At 40.7% G+C, this 21220-nt stretch overlaps 1 protein-coding gene and 1 long non-coding RNA gene across 2 annotated transcripts in view; one reads left to right on the top strand and one right to left on the bottom strand.

Annotated features, from left to right (window-relative positions):
• The window catches only part of LOC117282634, a 128058-nt gene extending 114873 nt beyond the window's left edge, over positions 1 to 13185 (top strand). The window contains exon 3 of the long non-coding RNA XR_004513451.1: positions 12433 to 13185. This is a non-coding gene — a long non-coding RNA (uncharacterized LOC117282634). The remainder of the gene's footprint in view (positions 1 to 12432) is intronic.
• LOC111868531 lies at positions 8838 to 20418 on the bottom strand. Its single transcript, XM_023859245.2, has 12 exons — positions 20333 to 20418; positions 17768 to 18696; positions 17433 to 17500; positions 15871 to 15956; positions 15061 to 15246; positions 14273 to 14387; positions 14033 to 14090; positions 13207 to 13345; positions 11933 to 12068; positions 11684 to 11839; positions 10079 to 10233; positions 8838 to 9134 (listed from the first exon to the last, which is right to left on the bottom strand). The coding sequence occupies exons 2-12, from the start codon at positions 18657 to 18659 to the stop codon at positions 8960 to 8962; spliced, it is 2166 nt and encodes a 721-aa protein (XP_023715013.1). The 5' UTR covers positions 18660 to 18696; positions 20333 to 20418; the 3' UTR covers positions 8838 to 8959.
• Between the last annotated feature and the right edge of the window lie 802 nt (positions 20419 to 21220).

Here is a 21220-nt window from a genome sequence, read left to right as displayed (position 1 = left end):
TAATACAGTAAACCTTCGTTATAACGACCCCAGATATAACGGGAAAAATCTGGCTGTGTACAGTTGTGACTTTTTAGAGATGTTGAGGCACGAAGAAGGGTTTATAGTTACAAAACTATTTAAAATAAAAAAAACAACAGTATAAAACCTGTATATATTCACATTGTTTGTTTCTGTGAACCGCCTCTGTGGTCTAGTGGTCAGAGTTCCTGGCTACAGATCCAGATGTCCCGGGTTTGGTTCCCGGCGCTACCAGATTTTCTGAGGAGTAGTGGGTCTGGAACGGGGTCCACTCAGCCTTGTGAGGATAACTGAGGAGCTAGTTGAATGGAAAATTAGCGGCTCCGGTCTAGAAAACCCAAATTAACGGCCGTGCAACGGACGTCTAGGATAACTGACACAATGCCCCCCACCCTATTCAATCCATTATAACAATGGTGTGCTGTACGTTGTTTTGGTAGATGTTTAGGCGTTGGAATATTTTTAATTGAAAACAAGTTTTTCCTCCATCAAACAAAATATCAGTTTATGTCATACCATCCAGAAAATATACCAAATATTTACTCCAAACATGGTAGGAAAATGCATAGGATTTTGATTTTCCGTATAAAAAATGAAATCTATGTGTTCCCGCTGGTGACCCTGGAACTCCAGGGAACACGTGTCTTGGCTGGCTGGGCGAGGTAGCCAATAAGATGAGGCCTCTGGGAATATGCTGAATTGAAATCCACGACGCTAAATTACCGGGTGCTCCATAGCCTTGGGTGGCTAAATACTGGGACCCTGTGAATCCAGGGCGCCTGAATATGAAGAGAGGTTCTGATATACTGACAGCCTCATGTAGAAACGTGTATTCTTTATCCATTTAAAGCCCAGTGGTTGCTATACTCGTATGTGCCACTTGCTTTAACGCACTAAAAATCTGCATTCTGCTCTCAGAGTGTGTTTCGTACGGTTCTCGCAGTAGACAAGGATTGTTTCCCTAAACGGCATTGAACAGTCCGTTTTTGTAGGGGCGACGTAATACGTGTTATGTTCTAACTGCATGTTTGTGTTATTTAGAAGAAATTTAGTCTTTAAAGGGCTGAACACCTTTTCCATAAATGAAAATAGGCTTAAGTTATTACTGTCTGTCTGTCTGTCTGTCTGTCTCTCTCTCCTGCTTTAGTATGTGAACATCGTACTCTTTTGTTTCCCACAATCAGTACTGACAACATGGCGAGATGAGAAGATTTATGATCGCGAAATGGCTGCAAAATTTGGAAGCAATTTCTTAGTATAGTCTTAAGTTATATCCTTTAAGCTTATTAATTCTGCTTATCTCCTCGCCCTATCGAGGTGATAAATGACATTATTTGCACAATGCAGCTTATTATTTTTTTCATGCTGAACATACTTAAAAGAAAAGGGAGGCATGTAAGAATTGAGTTTACTGAAATGTCTCGTGATCTTCATGTAGAAGTGAATTCATTGAGTCGTATAATTCTTTATGGGTATCATTAATAAGTACATGTTGTATTCACTTGGTTTCAGAGTGTAGCTCTTGTATATGTGTATATTTTCTATGTACATATTTTGAAAAAGGTACACGCGGTAGCGTAATTGGTTGAGGGTTTATGCTACAAGTCGGAAGGTCGTGGGTTCAAATCCCGATGAGGTCATTGGATTTTTTTCAATTGACCTAATCCTTTCAGCCGCACTATGGCCCTGGGGTCGACTCAGGCTCTAACAGAAATGAGTACCAGGTATTAATTAAATAATTTTCCTCTGAAGTAAAGCGCGGTCGGTACGTAAGGCTGACAACCTTACCGCCATATTTGAGCCGATTGTCTAGAAAATGTGGGATCCTCAACGTCTCACAACCCTATGGGCCTTCACGGCCTGTTACAAGGATAGCTTTACTTTTTTTTTTTACATATTTTGAAAATAAATTATCATCTAAATCTTTAGAGTCTAGTTCACATGCCTTGATAAATACGAGGGCGAGTCAGTAAATAGGTCACAGATGGGTATAAAAGATAAAACGTGATATTCGAACCTGGAAAAAAATATTTCTCGACATATCTCGACCAACATAGAAATACTTTTCTCATCTCTGTATCAGTGCCTCGAAACACGCAGCATAGAAGTATTTTGACTTCTGTCTCAGCCACTTCAGCACCTCAGGATCAACCTCTTCGTCATCAGCAAAACTTTGCGAAGTTTCTGGACCCAGTTATGAACGGCTTTACGCGAGAATCTGTTCCCACCGTAAACAGGAAACATTTCTTTATGATTATCCTTTACGTTTATTCCTCTTGCCTACAAAAAAAAAGTACAGCAGAACAATACTCTTCGGTAGTACACCCTTCAAGCACGGTAGTTTGACTACTGAAACCAGCCTCTGAACATGCGCATGCTCGTCAGATACCGGGACTGTCTTGAAATTGGACTGTGCTGCTACCTTCTGTACGTAGAAAACATTTTACGTCCATAACAGCTGTTTTACTTACACCCCTGACCTATTTACTGACTCTCCTTCGTACTAACAGTGCTTCACGTAATATTAACGTTCAGAAATTAAAATAGTATATTGAATCAAAATGGTGTTCTCTCAATCCTTAATTACTATGAACGCTTATTTTTATACAACATGGTAAAATATTTTAATCAAGAATATAATTATGTCGTAACTTCCTTACATCTGACAGTAAAATTTTTATTTTTCACATCATCAGAGCAACAATATGTTCTGAATGGCTGCCCATGTATCTGCTAGGTGCTTCCAGGCATTCAGAAAACTTTGCAGAATTAAACCTTGTACAGAATTCTGTGTATAATCCTTATCTGTACCTCCTCTTGATCGGACGCTGGGATCGTGGGTTCGAATCTCACTCAAGGCATTGATTATGTGTGTGTGTTTATTCTGTGTTTGTGTTGTCCTGTATGTAGGTAGCGACCTTGCGACTGGTTGATCACTCGTCCGATAAGGCCTACCGTCTGTGTAAGAAAATTACGAAACTGAAGAAGGGGTCATGGCCCAATAAAGGACTGTAGAGCCATTGATGAATGAATGGAAATCTCCGAAGCCTAGACGAACTGTGCTATCACGTCAAACTTCATGTTTATGACGTACATGTATAGTTATCATTACACCTTGTACTTGTTTAATCACAATGTACAGGCCATACTAATACTAGCAAGTTGTAAATCTAATCCCTCCTTTATTTTTGATTACGTCACGCTGTACCTCACAGGCTTACTTAGAGGACAATTGACTGATTTATGATTCCGTTGCTGAGTTTAAAGTCTGCCCAGCAACTTGGTTCATGTAAGATTTGAGGTTTTCACGGNCACCCAAGTTGAAGAAGGCAGTCTTCTGCGATTTGGCACCGTGTATATGTGGTGTTAACCGACGTTTCGGAGGAACGTATCGCCTCCATCTTCAGGGTAGAAGGAAAAATATAAGAAATCTGCAGGCGAAGAGACCGTGAGAACCAGGTCGCCTGCGGATTTCTTATATTTTTCCTTCTACCCTGAAGATGGAGGCGATACGTTCCTCCGAAACGTCGATTAACACCACATATACACGGTGCCAAATCGCAGAAGACTGCCTTCTTCAACTTGGGTGTGAACCAAATCAGAACGAAAGCAACAATATTAAATTATAATTAGCAGATAAAACATTTTAATATCGACACAGTGAGAAAGCTGCGTGAAGTGGCCGGGCTACTGACGTGTATTTTGGAGGTGCTCGGCTCGAATCTTGGCCTGGATACCAATTCTCCTGACTGAGGTTTCTCTTGGCTTCCTTTAGTCACTGTAGGAGAATATTACACGGTACATTGAAACTAGGTCACGACCACTTCCTGGTACATAATTCCCAGTTCATGTTTTATCCAGCTACATGCCTACAGTGTGAGTTATAAAGTCATTAAACAGAATAGAAATAGTTATAAATGGATTAGGCCACATTCTTAACATGATATGAAATTTGAGCAATTCTTGTTTAGGAAATGCGGGAATACCAGATAATTGTTCATTAGGCCATGAAGCAGGACAATTGCCTGACACACGTCTAGATCTGCAGGCATATATTTTCTGTAATGAAATGTCATTGACCGCCTTTGTGGTCTAGTAGTCAGAGTTTCAGGCTACAGATCCAGAGGCCCGGGTTCGAATCCGGGCTCTACCAGATTTTCTGAGAATGGGGTCCGCTCAGCCTCGTGAAGATAATTGAGGAGCTATTTTAAGGAAATATCTGCTCTGGTCTGGAAAACCCATATTAATAGCCGTGGGGATTCGTTGCGCTGACCACGCGACACCCTCTATCCGCAAAAGTTAGCACTAACTTCGCCGACAAGCGGCGGTCTCTCGGTCGGTATATTTCGCTTGCGGACTACGGGCCATGGAGTTTTTTATTTTAATGAAGTGTCATTATATTTGAGAATCAGTGCCTAAGTGTTTCTGAAATAGTGATAATTTGTTGTTCGTACGTTGACCGTATTGAAAGTGGGAGATATGGGAGGAAGTGATGTCAAGGAACGCTGAGAGAAAGCCCATTCTATTGATGTTTTCATCAAATAAATTCACTGAAACACCCAAACTACGGGTTTTGAATCTGGATGTGTTTAGTTTTATGCCGTATAAGGTAAATATGGAGGCACGCGGTAGCGTAGTTGGTTGAGGCACTATGCTGCAAGCAGGAAAATCGCTGGTTCAAGTCCCGATGAGGTCATTGGATTTTGCAATTGGCCTAATACTTCCAGCCGCGCTATGGTCCCGGGGTTGACTCACTCTCTCAAAAATGTGAATATTAGGAATATACATTGGCGTAAATGGCTTCCGGCGCGTAATACTGAAACCTGACCTTTACCTCTGAATGTATTATGTGAAAAATATGAGAGCCTCAACGCCTCACAACCCTGTTGACCTCCAGGGCCTGTTACACGGATAAGATAAAAGTTGTTCCTGTGTGTAATTAATTAAGCATTACGCCATGGAGACATGTGGATAAGTGGAGGTTTAGCTCCACCATTCTTGACTTCGGCACTAAGGTCAATGTTCAGCATCATGCCTCGCCTGCTTTACCCCAGGGAATAACCTCTGGTACCTATTTTATAGGAAGCTGGGTGGGCCTCGAGACACATGTTGACGCTGTATGGTAGAAAATTCTTTCCCCTTCCGGGAATCGGGGCCCGGACATCCAACTCATAACCGTCACTATACAAACTGAGCTATTCTGTATATAGGCAGGATGAATCTTAATTAAGCCAAAATGTTCCTGGAGCTGCCTATGATAATCATGTAATAATTATCGTAGATTTTTTCCATAGGTAAAGTAAGTCGGAGCGTGATATAGACTACTTATACCCCGATGTCAGAATCACGTTCACATTTTGCTAGTGTTAGAAGTTCTCAAATTATCGGACGGACATTGGCTTTTAGGCAACGCAGCGAACATATTCCCCTCTTACGTAAGCTTAGGACACTGGAGGGAACAACACTACTGTAAGATTGTGGAGGCAAGTTGTTTTGTGTAAATGAATTCAAATGTAATATTTGGTAGCTATGGAAAGTAGAGCAGATTTCCTGCCGGGAAACGAACCTGAGGTGTCCGGAGTCCGTTGCTATACGGACTGAGCTATTTTAACTCAACTATGTCAAGTGGTCTTGTATCTTATCAATGAAGTTGTTGACAATCTACACGATATCATGAGGCGTATGTGTGGCGCCGTTGCTACAGTAAGTTGTGTTACCGACTGAGGCCTGGAGGATAGTTTTCAGTTAAAATCAGAAGGCTAAATTGTTATCGTCGTCGAGAGAGACAGGTGGTGGATGTGAGCAAATGGTTGCCGAGAGTCCGCAGCCACCTGCTCACGTTACCATGAAGTTGTAGGCGATACATTCCTCCGAAACGTCGGTTCACACAAGATCTACACGGCGCCACATCCCATAATAAGGCATTCTTCATTGTCACCGCCGTGAAAACCATACCATAAAATATGTTGTCAGTTTCGAGTTTTGGCTCTTTCGAAATTCGGACAGAAGCAATTAAAACAATATTTCAGTTAAAAGATACGCTCTTTTGGATTGTAACGCCGTGTAGTTTCGATCTACATGACGTTAAAATCCAGAAGACCACCGCTTCTGTGAGAACCTCAAGTTGAGACTCTTTCAGTTGGTTCTAGGATGATAAAATTCCTCGCAAGAAGGCTCACAGATACGGTTCTAACGATTTAATAAGTTTATTCACTTTATGAGCAGCGAATGTTACGTAACAGTACAAATATTACTAATGTACGAACCAGGGAAAATGATTTTGAGAAATTCTTGTCAAATATTCTTAAGGCGTACATGATTTGAAACTAATAACATTAATCTTAAGGATACAGAGCAGTGGTTCTCAACCTTTGTCAGACCGTGGCCCGGTGAGTTCTTTTTTCTATAAGACGAGGGTCCGTTGCCGGGCCGCGGCCCGGCGGTTGAGAAACACTGATAGGGTGTGAGGGTGTGAACTGGTTTCAGGTTTCTTATGGCAGGGCCTAGTGGCGCGCCCTGCGGACACAGTAATGAACTTGTGGATTCCGTGTAGGTAAAGAGTTACTGAATAGCTGGACAATTGTTAGCTTATAAAGGAGGGCTGTGCTCAGCGAAATTATTATTGTCTTTTTACTTACTGATACAAAGTCATTAAGAAGCTTTCAAATGCACTCAGCTTTTCTCATAAATCGTCGAAAGGGAATCATCTGGTTCTTCAGGCCCGGTGTGATCTCTCTGCAACGAATTTCATTTTTCCAGGCAGTGGTTCCTACAGCGTAACCCTAAATAGATAGTACAATAGGCCAGAAGTGGCCGCAGTACAAGGGACTTAGTCCCACCCCACTAGCAATAACCCTAAATAGAAGACTTGCTAGATTTGAGATTCTCAGAGTGATATATGCTATTTTCTGGAATGTATTTCCGTTTACTTCGGAAGGTCATCAACGTTACGAAAGAAGAAATTGCTCATATCTTCAGGATTGAATAGTAAACTAAGCCCTATGTAAGATTTCACCCCGAATAAATGTGTTAAAATTTTCACGGGCGATCAGAGTGTCAATGTTGAATAAAAGCGACCGTTTCAGAGATCTCCTCTGTCTCCATCATCAGGGTAGATGTGGTGAATGACCGTATGTCGCTGATATTTATACCAGTTTGACAAATCGATGCACCTTCCTATAGGTGTGCTCTGCGGTAAGATGACTGAGCCAGACTGTGTGGTCACCCATCCGACTCTAACCCCTCACCATGTTGCTTAACCTAGTGTCCTGTTGTCATATTGTTTTCTTTTCTTTTCTGCATGCCCTTCTCTGTGTCTGCTTGGGATTTTCGTGATCTATGTGTGTTGGATTGCCTTAATAAACTGGTGCTGATTCCATATGTGGTACAAGATATGCAGGTTACTGGGAAAATTTAATATAAATACAGTGCACATCCCTGCTAAGGAGAGTTTCCACGTACTGAGATTAGCAGAAGATGATTTAGGACTGAAAGTCTCGGGGGTTTGTAATATTATGTGTGAATATGAAAAAGTGTATATAGTACAGGCGGGTTGATCCAGTGAAACAAGGCGCAAAGAACATGCACAGCATCTGCGTTTGCATGAGTATTAAGCGACCAAGTCTGCAGTAGTTGAACACAGCATTGAATGAGGCCACCGTATCAGGTTCCGTGAGACCAAAGCACTAGCCAAAACATCGAGCTGTATGAACCGATTTGTCAGAGAAGCGACAGACATAAAATTGCATTCGGACAATACAGGCCTAGAAAGAGAGGGAGGGTTCAAGGTCAGTAAAGCGTGGGGTCTCAGCGCCAGCTTATTAAGGCGCTCCAACACACAACAAACAAACTCCGTGGCATATAGTCCGCAAGCGAACTATACCGACCAAGCGACCGCCGTTTATCGGCGAAGCTAGTGCCAACTTTTGCGGATATAGGGTGTTATGTAGTTAGAGCAACGAATCCCCACGGCCGTTAATTCCGGTTTTCTAAACTGGAGTCCATATAGCACAGAAATCCCAAGTAGACACAGAGACGAGCATGCAGAAAAGAAAAGAAAACAATATGACAACAGGACACTAGGTTAAGCAACATGGTGAGGGGTAGAGTCGGATGGGTGACCACACAGTCTGGCTCAGTCGTCTTACCGCAGAGAACACCTATAGGAAGGTGCATCGATTTGACAAACTGCTATAAGAATCAGCGACATACGGTCATTCACCACATCTACCCTATTGATGGAGACAGAGGTGGTCTCTGAAACGGTCACTTTTATTCAACATTGACACTCTGTACACTAGAAAGGATTTTAACACAAAATCAAGCACTGTTTGTCGCTTAGTATTTGTTGATTTCATGCTTGGCTTACACTTTGATGATGAAGATAGAGGCATAAAATTTCTCCGAAACATGAGCGGAATTCTGTAAGACTACATGGCACTACATCGCATATGATAGTGCTCTTTAAATACAAGACTATGTGGCAGACTACATACAGGTATTTTACTGCTCATTATTTAGTTAATTTTCAGCCACTGAAATGCGGTTGAGTATTGCACTTCAGTTCTTCCCACAAATAAAATAAAAGCCACCCAATATTTTCTTGAAACCAGGCTACAGTTCTGGTTATCGTGAAATATATTTTTAGGATAGGACACAACTGGATCAGGATCATATCCTGTTGTGAGATTGCTTTTAATTGTGTTGAACGTCTAGAGGATTAGTTGTTTGTTTCACTTTATTCAGGTCCCTCTATCACATTCATATGTTACGGTGAACACGTACGTAACTTCTTTCTGAAATAAATATCACACAAGTTCAATTGCTGAATCTACATTTTTATTTTCCACTTTAATAGTACAGTGACTTTTAAGACAAGATAATCATAACAATACACACTACTTTATACTACTGCAGTCTTTTCCCTTTGCTCAGTTACCTATCCGAAGTATTTATTGGGGTCCACGGATGGCAGGATTCCTTCCACGTATTCTCGAAGGAGTCCGTCCACAGTGCCTACTATTTCATCGTTGAACACGCCAACAATCCAAGTTGCAATGTTGGATACCAGCCAGTCAAGGATACCAAGCCCTGACACTTCAATTTTGATGTCCCTGTTGAGAGAGAACATATTATTGTAAAAACCCGAATTATATAAAGCATAGGTTCGACTCGTAAATCGTAGGTTTTACTAAAATTCTAAATTTTGTGGTAACATTATGCTGTATATTTGAACGTGCTTATAATATGCTTATTACTGATTTCATGTCTTGGGATTATTCTAACGGTGCCTCTATTAATTTGATGTGCGTAGGTTCACATACGTGGTATATTCCTGGCGGATTACGTGTGAGACTTCTACTCGGTTCTAACAGATTAGTTACTGAAGATTTCTAGACTATTATTATTATGGTTCTGCTTCCCTTTATTGGGCCTTTGCTGATTTTTCAGTTTATTGATCCTATAAACAATCGGTAGGACTCCCTAGACGGGAGAACAACCCATCGCAACGCCGCTGCCTACACACGGAGCAACACAAACACAGAATAAACGCACATTGGTAATTGTTCGTTCAGATTTTCGATTGAATCAGTGTACTTAATTATCAACATTTGTGTAAAATTCTAAACGATCGTTATATAAGTACTTACCCGTACGTCATGCAACTATCGTTATGTATCATTCATAATTTTAAAATGAGGTATCGTAATCCTTAACATTATACCAAACCCTAAGATACTTTAAATTTACGTATGATGCCGATAAGGTGGTTCCTTTCAATTAACCGAATCCTTCCAGCCACACTATGGCCCTGGGGTCGACTCAGCCTCTGGCAGAAATGAGTACCAGGAATCTTCGTGGGGTTAAAGGGCGGCCGGCGCGTAAGGCTGATAACCTTACCGCCATCTGTAATCCTGTTGTCTAGAAAATGTGGAAATCTCGACGTCTCACAACCCTGTGGGCCTCCACGGCCTGTTACAGGAATATCTTTGCATTTACCTTTTGTGATAACAATATGGAGACTTAGAGCATTCTTGTAAGTCAGTAACGTACTTACTTGGCATACTCGATGTGGAAATCCTGGAGGTCTATAACAGGCTCGACAGCCAAGACGAGGTCTACTTTAAAGAAGATGGAGTTCTGGCCGACCTGTGCCCCTACGGAGCCAGATGGCCCAAGGCCCTGGAATTGCGCTAGATAACTGTATCGAACCTGCAAGTAATGAAATGGTTAGTGATGTCTTTAGGTAGCAATACAAAACTAGATACCCCTTAGGGTTCGGTTGAATTATTATTGGTTTGTGCTCTATAAAGATATTGTCACGTGTAGGTGGGGTACGCTTGACGAAAATAACGGGTTCTACTTCCGCTGATTGTATTTATTGACACTTGGTTTACAATCTCTCTTAATTACAATCAATACAGTGCTGTCGCTAATTTACACGGCCTCCGCTGCACACGCACTAGGATTCTCAGTATTAACTAACCTGGACCGCACTGCGCTCCGCACTAATCTAAGCTACAACAGATCTTCTTTATATAGGCTTCGCACGGGAAACACAGATAACAAGTCACGTGATTCCTAGCCAGCGAGTTCATTGGCACGCGTGCTGTTTCCTACCAACTAGCTATAACATTCGTCCACTGAGACACATGTTCCATCGTTTCACTTTAGAACGTGTTTACCCAGCCGTTAACTAGAAACGTTTTGACCAAATCCATTACAATATGTTCTGCTGATGTTCTCCTTCCATCTGTGCCTAGGTCATCCAAGTAGCCCCCCCCCCCTCCAAGATCCTTTCAGACCATATGCCGAATGAATTCCTGTTTCTCCTACCTCCTCGTGTCTACTCATGGTAACCACAGTGATATTACTTATCTCTGGGGTAAGAGACTAAATGTCATAACAATATACAGTAGTGGGTAGAAAAGATATCCTCTGAGTTTATGGATACTATTTTTTTTAGATATGAGACATCTGTGCCATAGCAGCGATTTCTTGAGCTTCACTTTTTCATATTTGTAATGGTCCTAACTATTTTGGACATCTTTTGTGTTGTAAACTAATTCTGTTTATTTATTCATCTCATGAAATTTCGTGTCTCTAATGAGGAGCTTCATAATTTGTACTCTTCTCCGAGTATAATTAGAATGATCAAGTCAAGGAGGATGAGGTGTGCAGGGCATGTAGCACGAATGGGGGAGTCAAGGAATGTATATAGGATATTGGTGGGAAAGCCAGAAGGAAGGAGACCACTGGGAACACCAAGGCATAGGTGGGTGCACAATTTTAAAATGGATCTTAGAGAGATAGGATGGGATGGTATGGATTGAATTGTTGTGGCTGAGAATAGAGACCAGTGTAGGGCTCTTGTGAACACGGTAATGAGCCTTCGGGTTCCATTGAATGCTGGGACGTTCTGGAGTAGCTGCACAATTGGCGGATTCTGAAGAAAGGCTCAGCTCCATGAGTAAGTAAGTAATGTCTACTTCCTTCAGTATATTAAAATATTATATTTTTTATTTAAGAAAGTTATAGTTCGTATAGGCAATTTGTGTGTCCTATGCACCTTCACAACAAGACGTAGCCACAGACTTGGTGGTACTACAAGCCGAGATTCACTTCTGGGAACAGAACATAGGCTGGCCAGATATCAACTTACACCCAGCTGGGACAGTCCCACACTTCCGAACACTGTGACGGCTCCTCTGTCTTTGTCATAATCCAGACTAAGGTCTCCTGTCCTTGTGAGGGAAGCCAAGTCTCTGGCTCGACCGTCATTTGCTGCGAAACGCCCGCGCCACGTGATCCACAAGATCTGGAATTGTCAATACGTAGGCATGGATCTGCTGTACACTCTTCAGTAAGCGATATCTATTATTTGACCGATTCAGTGAAAAAAGTAACTTACCTCCTTTGAGAAACCTGCTTCTATATCAGGAGTAGAAATTTCGTTCAGGTTGTTATTGTCTACAAAAAGTTGCGCACTTTGCAGAAGTTCATCCACGTAATCATTTACCAGAGCTCTAAGAGCTCTTACGTGTTGCCTGGAAAGAAGACAAGAAAGTAAGATAAATCATACAATGGCCCATTGTTATAGAGAAAGTCAAATTTTGTCCTAAATTGGATGCGAATTTCCGCGAAAATTATTTGGGCAATGTTAATAGATTGTCATAATCTTGATAAAAGTTTAGGGTGAATTACTGTATGTGAGAGGAATTTCATGTTGTGACATGTAGACCCATTGCTAAGCAGCGGTTCGATAAACATATTCCCTCGACAACAAAAATCAGATAACTTCCGTTTCTATGCAGCAGCGCTGTAAATATAACAATAGAGGAAGCTGTATTTTCAATGTGGTTCGCATATATCAATTGATGGGTAACTGACGTTTTTTTTTTTTTCCGTGAGGTTCGACCCGAGTCTATATAAGAAGAAGCAAGCAGTAATTGAGAGTTGAGCTGAGGGTACAGCTGTGGACTGTTAACCACCAGACAACGGAAGCTGAAGAACCTCCATTGCTGAGATTTGTTACCTGAAAGTCTAGTGAAGACACTGCGGAGGAATAGCCGTTGTACCAAGTAAAGACTAGTGGAAATATACTGATAAAACTTAGTGTTGAGTGATTTATAGTGTGGAACTCGGTAGTATTGTAATAATTATTCGTAGTTACGACTTGCAAGTGGTCAATAAATCTATTCAGCAATCCAAACCCCGTCTATAGTCACTAATACACGTGACAATATTATCACACCGATTAGATGATAAGGGTAAAATTAATGTTAAATCGACAAGCCTCGCTGAAAACCTGAATCTGCTGGAAGGTCGAGAGTTTAAACCCCAACACTGTTTCATATATATATGTAAAATGTTTAATAATGTGGTTTCCCTCTCAGGAAGTGGACATGATACACCAGAGAGAAGCAGAAGACTTAAAACTGAGTTTATGTAACTTCATCGCTGTTTAAGGTCAAGTTTTGAGATTAGAAACTTTGAAATTGTAAAATAGTTGTGCCCTATTTGTTGGCTTATCTGGAATATAACACTGTGTAATCCTTTGAAAGTCAACACGGCGCTATACCCCAGAAAATAGAATTCTTCATAACCACCGCTGTGACGCCATTAAACCATTCGTTTCGTTATTGTTTTGTTGAAGCCGTCAAAGTGGGGGGAAGTGAAGGTTACCTGTAGGAGCTTGCAGTTCTGGTTTCACGGATCAGTTCAGTCACTGGCATTGTCTGCAGGATGTCGTCGAGTCGCTTCTTCACGAGACGATTAAGCAGGTTCTTCAGCTCACGATTAATGCGGTCGACGACCTTAGCCTCTGAAATACCGATCACATTACACTCTTATGTGTTGGCCCATGCGCTGCATATGTGTTGGTAGGATTCACGGATATAATTCTATAGCACCCTTATGAAGCTTATGTCTAGGCTCATGTGCTGCATACACGTGTATGTATTGGTAGAATTCACGAGAATGACTTTATAGTTAGTGAAAGTAATATATAGCCTATTTACTTTTGTTGGCAGTTCACAATCAGGAATCAGTGAGATATTCTTTTTTATTAGGTGTAACACTGTACCCGTTTTGACTTGCAATAAGTTAAATCCTTATAAATAAACTGCTACTTGGAAGTTGTTTAAATCTGTTGTTCTGCATGAGGTTTTGTTGTAGAGTTTTTCTGCGACTTAAGTGATAGATTCATTTTGTTTAGACGGTAAGTTTTGTGCTTAACGGCGAACAGAGCCGTTGCTTTATTTAAGCGATGTCACTTGATATATTTTTGTTTACTGATATTTGTTTGTCATATTGAAGAAAGAAAGAACCACCCTCCAGGATGAGAGAGCACGGGTCATGTATTTGTGTTGCGATACTAGTGTTAAGTGTTGAGGAGCACCCAGCATTCTTTGCGCTGTAGAACATGAATAGTATGGATTTGAGAGAATATAGTGGAGCAAGTGGTACTGTGTGTCATTACAGACAATGTGAAATACATGGAACACCTTACCATTCTTCCCTACAGCAAAGCCACTAACGACGCGCTTGTTGTCGCTTTCGTAACTAACCTGAAAACAGAACATAATGTGATTGAAGATTATTGAAAATATGAGTGACTTAAATATTATAGTTGATATTTGGTGAATAGAAATACATGCATATAAAGAAGGACAAAAAGAATTATGCAGTAATGAAATTAACAATAAAATAGATAATATATTTTGGTTAAATGAGTTGAAAATTCACTAACCGAAAGGTATGATCCAATTGGTTTATACAGGACATCGTAGTTGATGGTCTTGAAGGAATCTCCCTCAAGTGAGAGACCCACTTTCCCAGTAGCCTTGACGTCAGCATTTCTCAGACTGAAAACGAAAGATTACTCGTATATCGCAAGGAGTTTCCACACAACTTATTGGTTTGTGTTTTCAAAATTAGCAAAAATATGGATATGGAAAGCATTTAGTTTTATATTTAGAAGCAGGGGAAGCATAAATGTATGCTTTAACTATGTCGTTTCAGTTCTTGGAAATATTATAAAGAATTTAATTGCATCATTTGCACATCCGCGAATGATACACTTGCTGCAGCTAAATGATTATACTGTTCTGTGCTTAAATTTATTGTAATCACTAAAATAAGTCTTCAGTTGCAACACGTGTAGAGAAGAAGTTACTTCATGCTTACAATAAAAGTAAAAATAAACCATTTAGCTATATTCGCAACTTTCAGTTAAGATGTTTTAAATTAGTTATATTTTAACGTACAGTTATCTGTTCTTTGTCCAGTCAAATAAAATTTCCAGATTAAAGCCAATATTTGATGTAATTCTGAACTTTCCATAAACGTGGAATCATTCTGATTGCAATTAATATTGAAAATTGCTTCATAAAAATTAAAAATCTCACGTAATAATAAGCTATACAGTATCTGAATTCAATTTACATTTCCTATTTTGTGCGTGAAGTTATAGCGTTTAATACAATAATAATAATTCAATTCATGTTTATTTACGTGCAAACAATAATAATAATTTACATGAAGTCGCCGGAGCTGGTGACCGGAATTTCAGCCAAGACGTTCTTGCTGATAATTTCGAATTTTCCTCCAACTTGAAGAGTCCCTAGTTCGATGTCTAGACCCAGGTTCAGGAATTCGAGGTTGGGTTTCGCAGATGCCACATCAACGACTGGTGCGTTCACAAGCTTTAGGTTGGTAAGTTCTCTGTAACACCAGAATTTGAAGAAAAAGTTACAAACAGTCAACAATTAGAATAGGAATTTACATCTTAATGAGTCGCTTTGTGAAAACTGGAAATTACTACAGATTTGGTTCTATGCTAATTTTCTGCTGTGAATTCCCTGAGACCTGTGTTCATTGTCTGTTTTTCTAGGAATTCTAAAATGTCGGCCTTGTGACAAGTTTCATAGCAGTCTACACATAGGCATTATTAATTTTACTCTTTCGATAAATTCACCCTGAATTCGTCTTTAATAATATTACAATCTAAACTAACAATATATAATGCTGATAATTAGCATATTGTTTTAGAGAAATGTACCTGCTCGTGTAGTCCCTAATAACTGCACAATTGTTACCAGGAACTTAGAAGATGCAGTTCTGTAGACATGTAAACTAAAATGTTAATATGCAGGGAATGTTTCAGTCCATTTTGTATAAACAGTAGCTTACGAAAATTTGCACCAAATTTATAAGACAGAGACCTAGAAACGATACATAATATTGCTGAAATTTTAGTCATTGTGTTTTAATGTCTATAGTTCCCCTTCTTATTACATGTGTTTAATGAAGAAAGACGATAGAAAATTAACAGATAACGAAACTTACACTGATATGTCGTCATCAATATTGAGATAGATGTTGTCAAGCGCCAGGTCTGCTTCCGCGGGGATCGAACTGTATAGTTTTGCGTCCTGTAAGTGAACACATTATATATGCGTATATTAACAGAATAAAATAGGTTTAAATTAATCTGTATTTTGTAAATATTATTTATAGCGCTTGGGGGAGCGCGGTAGCGTAGTTGGTTGGGGCCCTATGCTACAAGCCGGAAGGTTGCGGGTTCGAGCCCCGATTAATTTTTTTTTTCAATTGGCCTAATCCTTCCAGCCGCAGTATGAAGCTACGATGAACTCAGCCTCTAACAGAAATGAGTACCAGAAATCTTCCTGGGGTTAAAGTGCGACCGGCGCGTAAGGCTGACAACCTTACCATCATCCGTGAGCCGATTTACTAGATGATGTGGAAGCCTCGACGTCTCACAACCCTATGGACCTCCACGGTCTGTTACAGGGATAGCTTTGCCCTTTTTACCTTTTATTTATAACACTTATATTTTGACAATTGATTTCGTCGCTGTGGAAAATGTGATTAATTAATTGTTTAAATAAAGAACTCTGTCTCACAAGTGACTTAGTGCGGAATGTTAGGGGAAGATAGTCATGTAGAATGAAGGCTTAAGGAATTACATAATGTGCTCCGATATCCCAGTTTGCACTTGGTTGTGCTGACTCTCTCATTTGAGATAGCCGATAATCTGAACGGTACTCGAAACGGATACCTCCGCAATAAATATCTAGATCTTTACATTTACGGCAATCGTGTCTGTGAAACTTGTATCATGATATTTCATTGTTTTTTAACAACGCTGCAGCTAATGTTAGTGTTGTTAAGGCTTCATGTGAACTATCAGAAGGGTCATGTACTGATATTAGGAAAGGGTAACCAGTCGTAGTCGTGGTCTATTTTAAAGCAGTGCTCAACATAAACATGGAAGGAAAAGGGACCAGTGACGATATCCTGTTATCAGGAAGAGCCCCTAATGCCAGATGCAAATTACGAACGGTACCTGTAAGCATCTGATTTTCGGAAATGATACAAGGTCTACCAGGTTAACAACCAGAGCGTGAGCACGCTGGAAAAAATTCAACGCACGTATCACTGAAACAGTTATAAACGTTTCAAAGGACATTTTACAGAGTCCCTTGCAAATGGGGACTATAGGTGGATTGTACGCAGACCTACAGATGGCGCTCGGTATAAAGTATTCCCCACCTAACAAATTTTATGCTTACATGTAGTAATAACTATATTGGTTGATGATGTATAAAATACTAGAAACAAGACCATCATATCCATTTTAAGTCCTAAGCTACAGATGACAAATATTCACACCATTTTGTAAGCAGTGTGTAGTTATTAAAAGACGCAGATTGTAAAAGAGATTCTTCTGCTTAAAAATACAAAGTATATTTTATATCGTTATCTTGAAGAGGTTTGCAGGAATCAGTTGGGGTTCAGTAGGCAAGCAAACATCTTAGCGTGGCGACTAATACGCGATTGAAACTACATTTTGCTGATTGATTGGTAATGTATGTGGGTAATCATACCTTCTGGATTGCGGAGGAGACTGAAATCTCTGCTTTTTTCACTTCTTCCTCGAGTACAGCACTCAGAACTGAAACCAGAGGAACTCATGGCGAAACAATCATGTAGCAGGCATAGCAAACTAAACATAGAGGCGTTTCTCGTTAAAATTCATAAAGTGAAGAGACCGTTAACTTACGTTGCGAATTAGAACCAGTAAATATTATCGGAAGAATGAAGACGACACATAACTCTTCAGAGGTCATTATGATCTAATCTAGATTATGATTGTTAATTGAAACTGAGAATAACAATTCCGGTTGTGTCTGGTTACAGTGAGTTTTTAACAAATACCCACCAAGATGCGGCAAGACTTTCCTTGCCCCCGGAACTGATTCGTCTGTCCCTGGAAGTGGTTGTGGTTGTATGAGGTCGCAGCCGGGACTAGGTTTGATGAGTTCACTGCCGGTCCCTGGGAGTGGCTTGATCANTTCTCCGCCGGTGCCAGGAAGGGGCTTGATGAGTTCTTCGTCTGTGCCAGGAAGGGGTTTGATCAATTCTCCGCCGGTGCCAGGAAGGGGTTTGATTAGTTCTCCGCCGGTGCCAGGAAGGGGTTTGATGAGTTCCCCTCCGGTGCCGGGAAGGGGTTTGATAAGTTCTCCGCCGGTGCCAGGAAGGGGTTTGATGAGTTCACCGCCGGTACCAGGAAGGGGCTTGATGAGTTCTTCATCTGTACCAGGAAGGGGCTTGATGAGTTCTTCGTCCGTGCCAGGAAGGGGTTTGATCAATTCTCCGCCGGTGCCAGGAAGGGGTTTGATGAGTTCATTGTCTTCTCCCGGAGCCGGTTTGATTAGTTCACTCTCACCTCCCGGAGCCGGTTTGATTAGTTCACTCTCACCTCCCGGAGCCGGTTTGATTAGTTCACTCTCACCTCCCGGAGCCGGTTTGATTAGTTCATTCTCACCTCCCGGAGCCGGTTTGATTAGTTCATTGCGTTCTTCTGATCCAGGAGCCGGTCTTGTGAGAGAACCGTCTGTTCCGAGAGCCGGTCTTGTGAGGGAACCGCCTGTTCCCGGAGCCGGTTTCAGAAGTTCGTTGTCTGCTTCTGGTATCGGTTTCGTAAGTTCAGCGTCTGGTGCAGGCTGAGGTTTGATATGTTCAGCCGCTGTTCCTGGAGATGGTTTGATAAGTCCAGCCTCTGCCCCCAGAAATAGGGCCACGGCCGCGATAATTATCGCTTGCCTCTTCATTTTCTCGTAGGTTCAGTGCCACCTGAATTAGGTCTGCCTGCGTAGGAAAGACAACATATTTGAACCCTGCAGAAGTAATGAATATTTAGCTGTGTATTTTATGAACTGACGTTGAATGTTGTATGATCAAATAACTGTTTTAAAATGGAATAATTCACTGTAATACTATGCTATGTTCCGCTTAATTTTTTAGTTGCATTAGTTGTTTAGTGAGAAAGTTGCCATATTCTATATACTAATATCGAAGTTTGCGACCAGTGAAAGAAATAAGACAGAACTTTTAATCTTACTCATATTGTTTGCCATTTATATTATAAGGAAGTGATTCATTGTCCCCTTGGTTTGAAAATGCAACCGTTAATTGTATATCTTTTATTTTAGCCTATTTCTGCTGAGTAAATTTCTAGAATTGCACTCTCCCATTAAGCTGTAAGCAGTGCACCTTTATACTCATTTTTCTGCATTTCTCCTTAGCAATCTAGATTTTATAGACCAAAAATGGCATTGACTTTCGATGTTTCATAAATTTGATACTTGTACTGTTGAAAGTTCCCTTGAACTCGATTTACAGGTCGAACCGAAATTAAGCATCCCATTGGTTTGGATGCAATCTCACAAATGCTTGATCTCGTAGAAGAACAGTCAGCTGGACAGCCTCTGTATTTAAATAGCTAGTAAAGTACAAACTCTTGTCGTTTCTAATTCATTATTTGTCTTGTACTTTGAGACAGATATCCTCCTGACTGACTGGCAAACGTAGAAATGGAGTATATTTTTCCACAAATTCCCCATTCAGTTCTGTACATTGGTGTCCATGGACTTGGTTTCTTGGTTAGGTGTGTAGTATAAATTTCCACCTCTCTTTATATCCTGTTTCCATGAATGTGTGTGCTTAATCACTATTATTTCATATTTTCCTGTTGTCTCCCTTCGACGTAGTCTTGTCTCAGGTTTTTAAATAGCTATATTGAATCTGATATGGGTTGTCCAGTGATTGAGGTCAGCCCTTTCTAAGGGACCCAACAGAGTAGGCGTCTCTCCCCTCACCTGAAGACGGAAACAGATTCAGTTTCCGAAACGTTGTGTTCTCTATTTTTCAGTATACCGGACGATGGGAAAAGTTTTAAACCCCAGTAATTCTGAGAAGAAATGCAATGGAATGAGAAACGAAAAATACCGACTTAAATTTTATTAGCTAGCGCAGTCGGTTTAGTGATTGGCTACTGGCTGAACGACCGATTGGTCGGAGTTCGAGTCCCGGTGTGGTGAAGAATTTTCTCTTCTCCACGTCGTCCAGACAGGCTCTGAGGTCTACCCAACATCCTATCCAATGTGAACTGGAGGCCCGTTCCCCGGGGTTTTTTTTGGCCGGGGCGTTAAGCTGACCACTCAACTCCAACTAGTTCCGAGCTCAATAAAATGTGAATATATACATCCACTCCCCCATACGTCTTCATGGCGTAGTGCTTAACTAGTTAAGCACAGGGACTTTACCTTTCATAACAAAGTTTAGGGACAGATAAAGAGACAAAAGCTCTCGAAGAAGTGAACAATTAAATTTCCAAACTGTGCTTTGAATTCTATCCCATAATGTACATGGTATTTCTTATGAATTAAGTTTCTGCAAAATAGTACTTCTGTTCTGTTAGTAGTAAATGGAAAGCGAGTCCTACCTTGTGATGCCTCTCTGTTGCTCTCCACTCGCAAGTGTGAAGGCTGTGGTTACTGGCTGCCTTTTATATGTAGCGATCCTTGTGGGTTGTGTATGAATAATTCCACGAATAGATTGATATGTCCCATAAATTATAAATACGGATAATCCTTAACAGGTGTGATTATGTTTTATGATCGGCTGATGGACTAACAGTTTTGAGAAGATAAGAAAGAATTTTTTTTTTCCAGACATAAGTAAATACCACTTGGAACATGAGCTGATTACTGCTTTAAACTTTATAATTTTTGTCGTTGTGTGATAAGGAGGCGGGAAGGAATTTAATAAGATCATATTGTGTTATTATTATCATATTATCATCACACCTTTGTACTTTAGTTGGAGTCTCTTATTCCAAGTTACATTTCACAATAATATTTTTTTTTTCTTGGCACTACAGCCCCAGTGGGCCTAGGCCTACCTCCATGAACTTCTCCGTTCACTTCGATTTTTCTAGATCTTACACATACGGTAGGACTCCTTGGGCGAGTGAACAGCTCGTCGCAAGGCCTCTACCTGTACACAAACACAGAAAAACGCACATAAACAAAATTAACATCAATGCCCTGAGTGGGATTGGAACCCACGATCCCGGTTTCCGAGCGAGCGAAGACAGTGCATGCCTTAGACCGCTCGGCTACCGTGACCGGCCACAATAATATTAGCAGGTTGTAAATCTAATCCCTCATATTACTTGCTTATTTCAGCACTGACCTCACTCTCATTCTTCCGTTCACTTATTTATTGGTGTAGTCTTCTCAGCAGCGCCGATTTTGTCGAATGGTCTTCATATTTGAGAACCAAACTTTTTATCCTGGTCCGTCTTTTAGACGGGATTAAGCAGTTGATT

Source organism: Cryptotermes secundus, unplaced genomic scaffold (genome assembly GCF_002891405.2).
Source record: "Cryptotermes secundus unplaced genomic scaffold, Csec_1.0 scaffold239, whole genome shotgun sequence".
NCBI classification, from domain to species: Eukaryota; Metazoa; Arthropoda; class Insecta; order Blattodea; family Kalotermitidae; genus Cryptotermes; species Cryptotermes secundus.
This window is presented reverse-complemented; position numbering and strand designations above follow the sequence as displayed.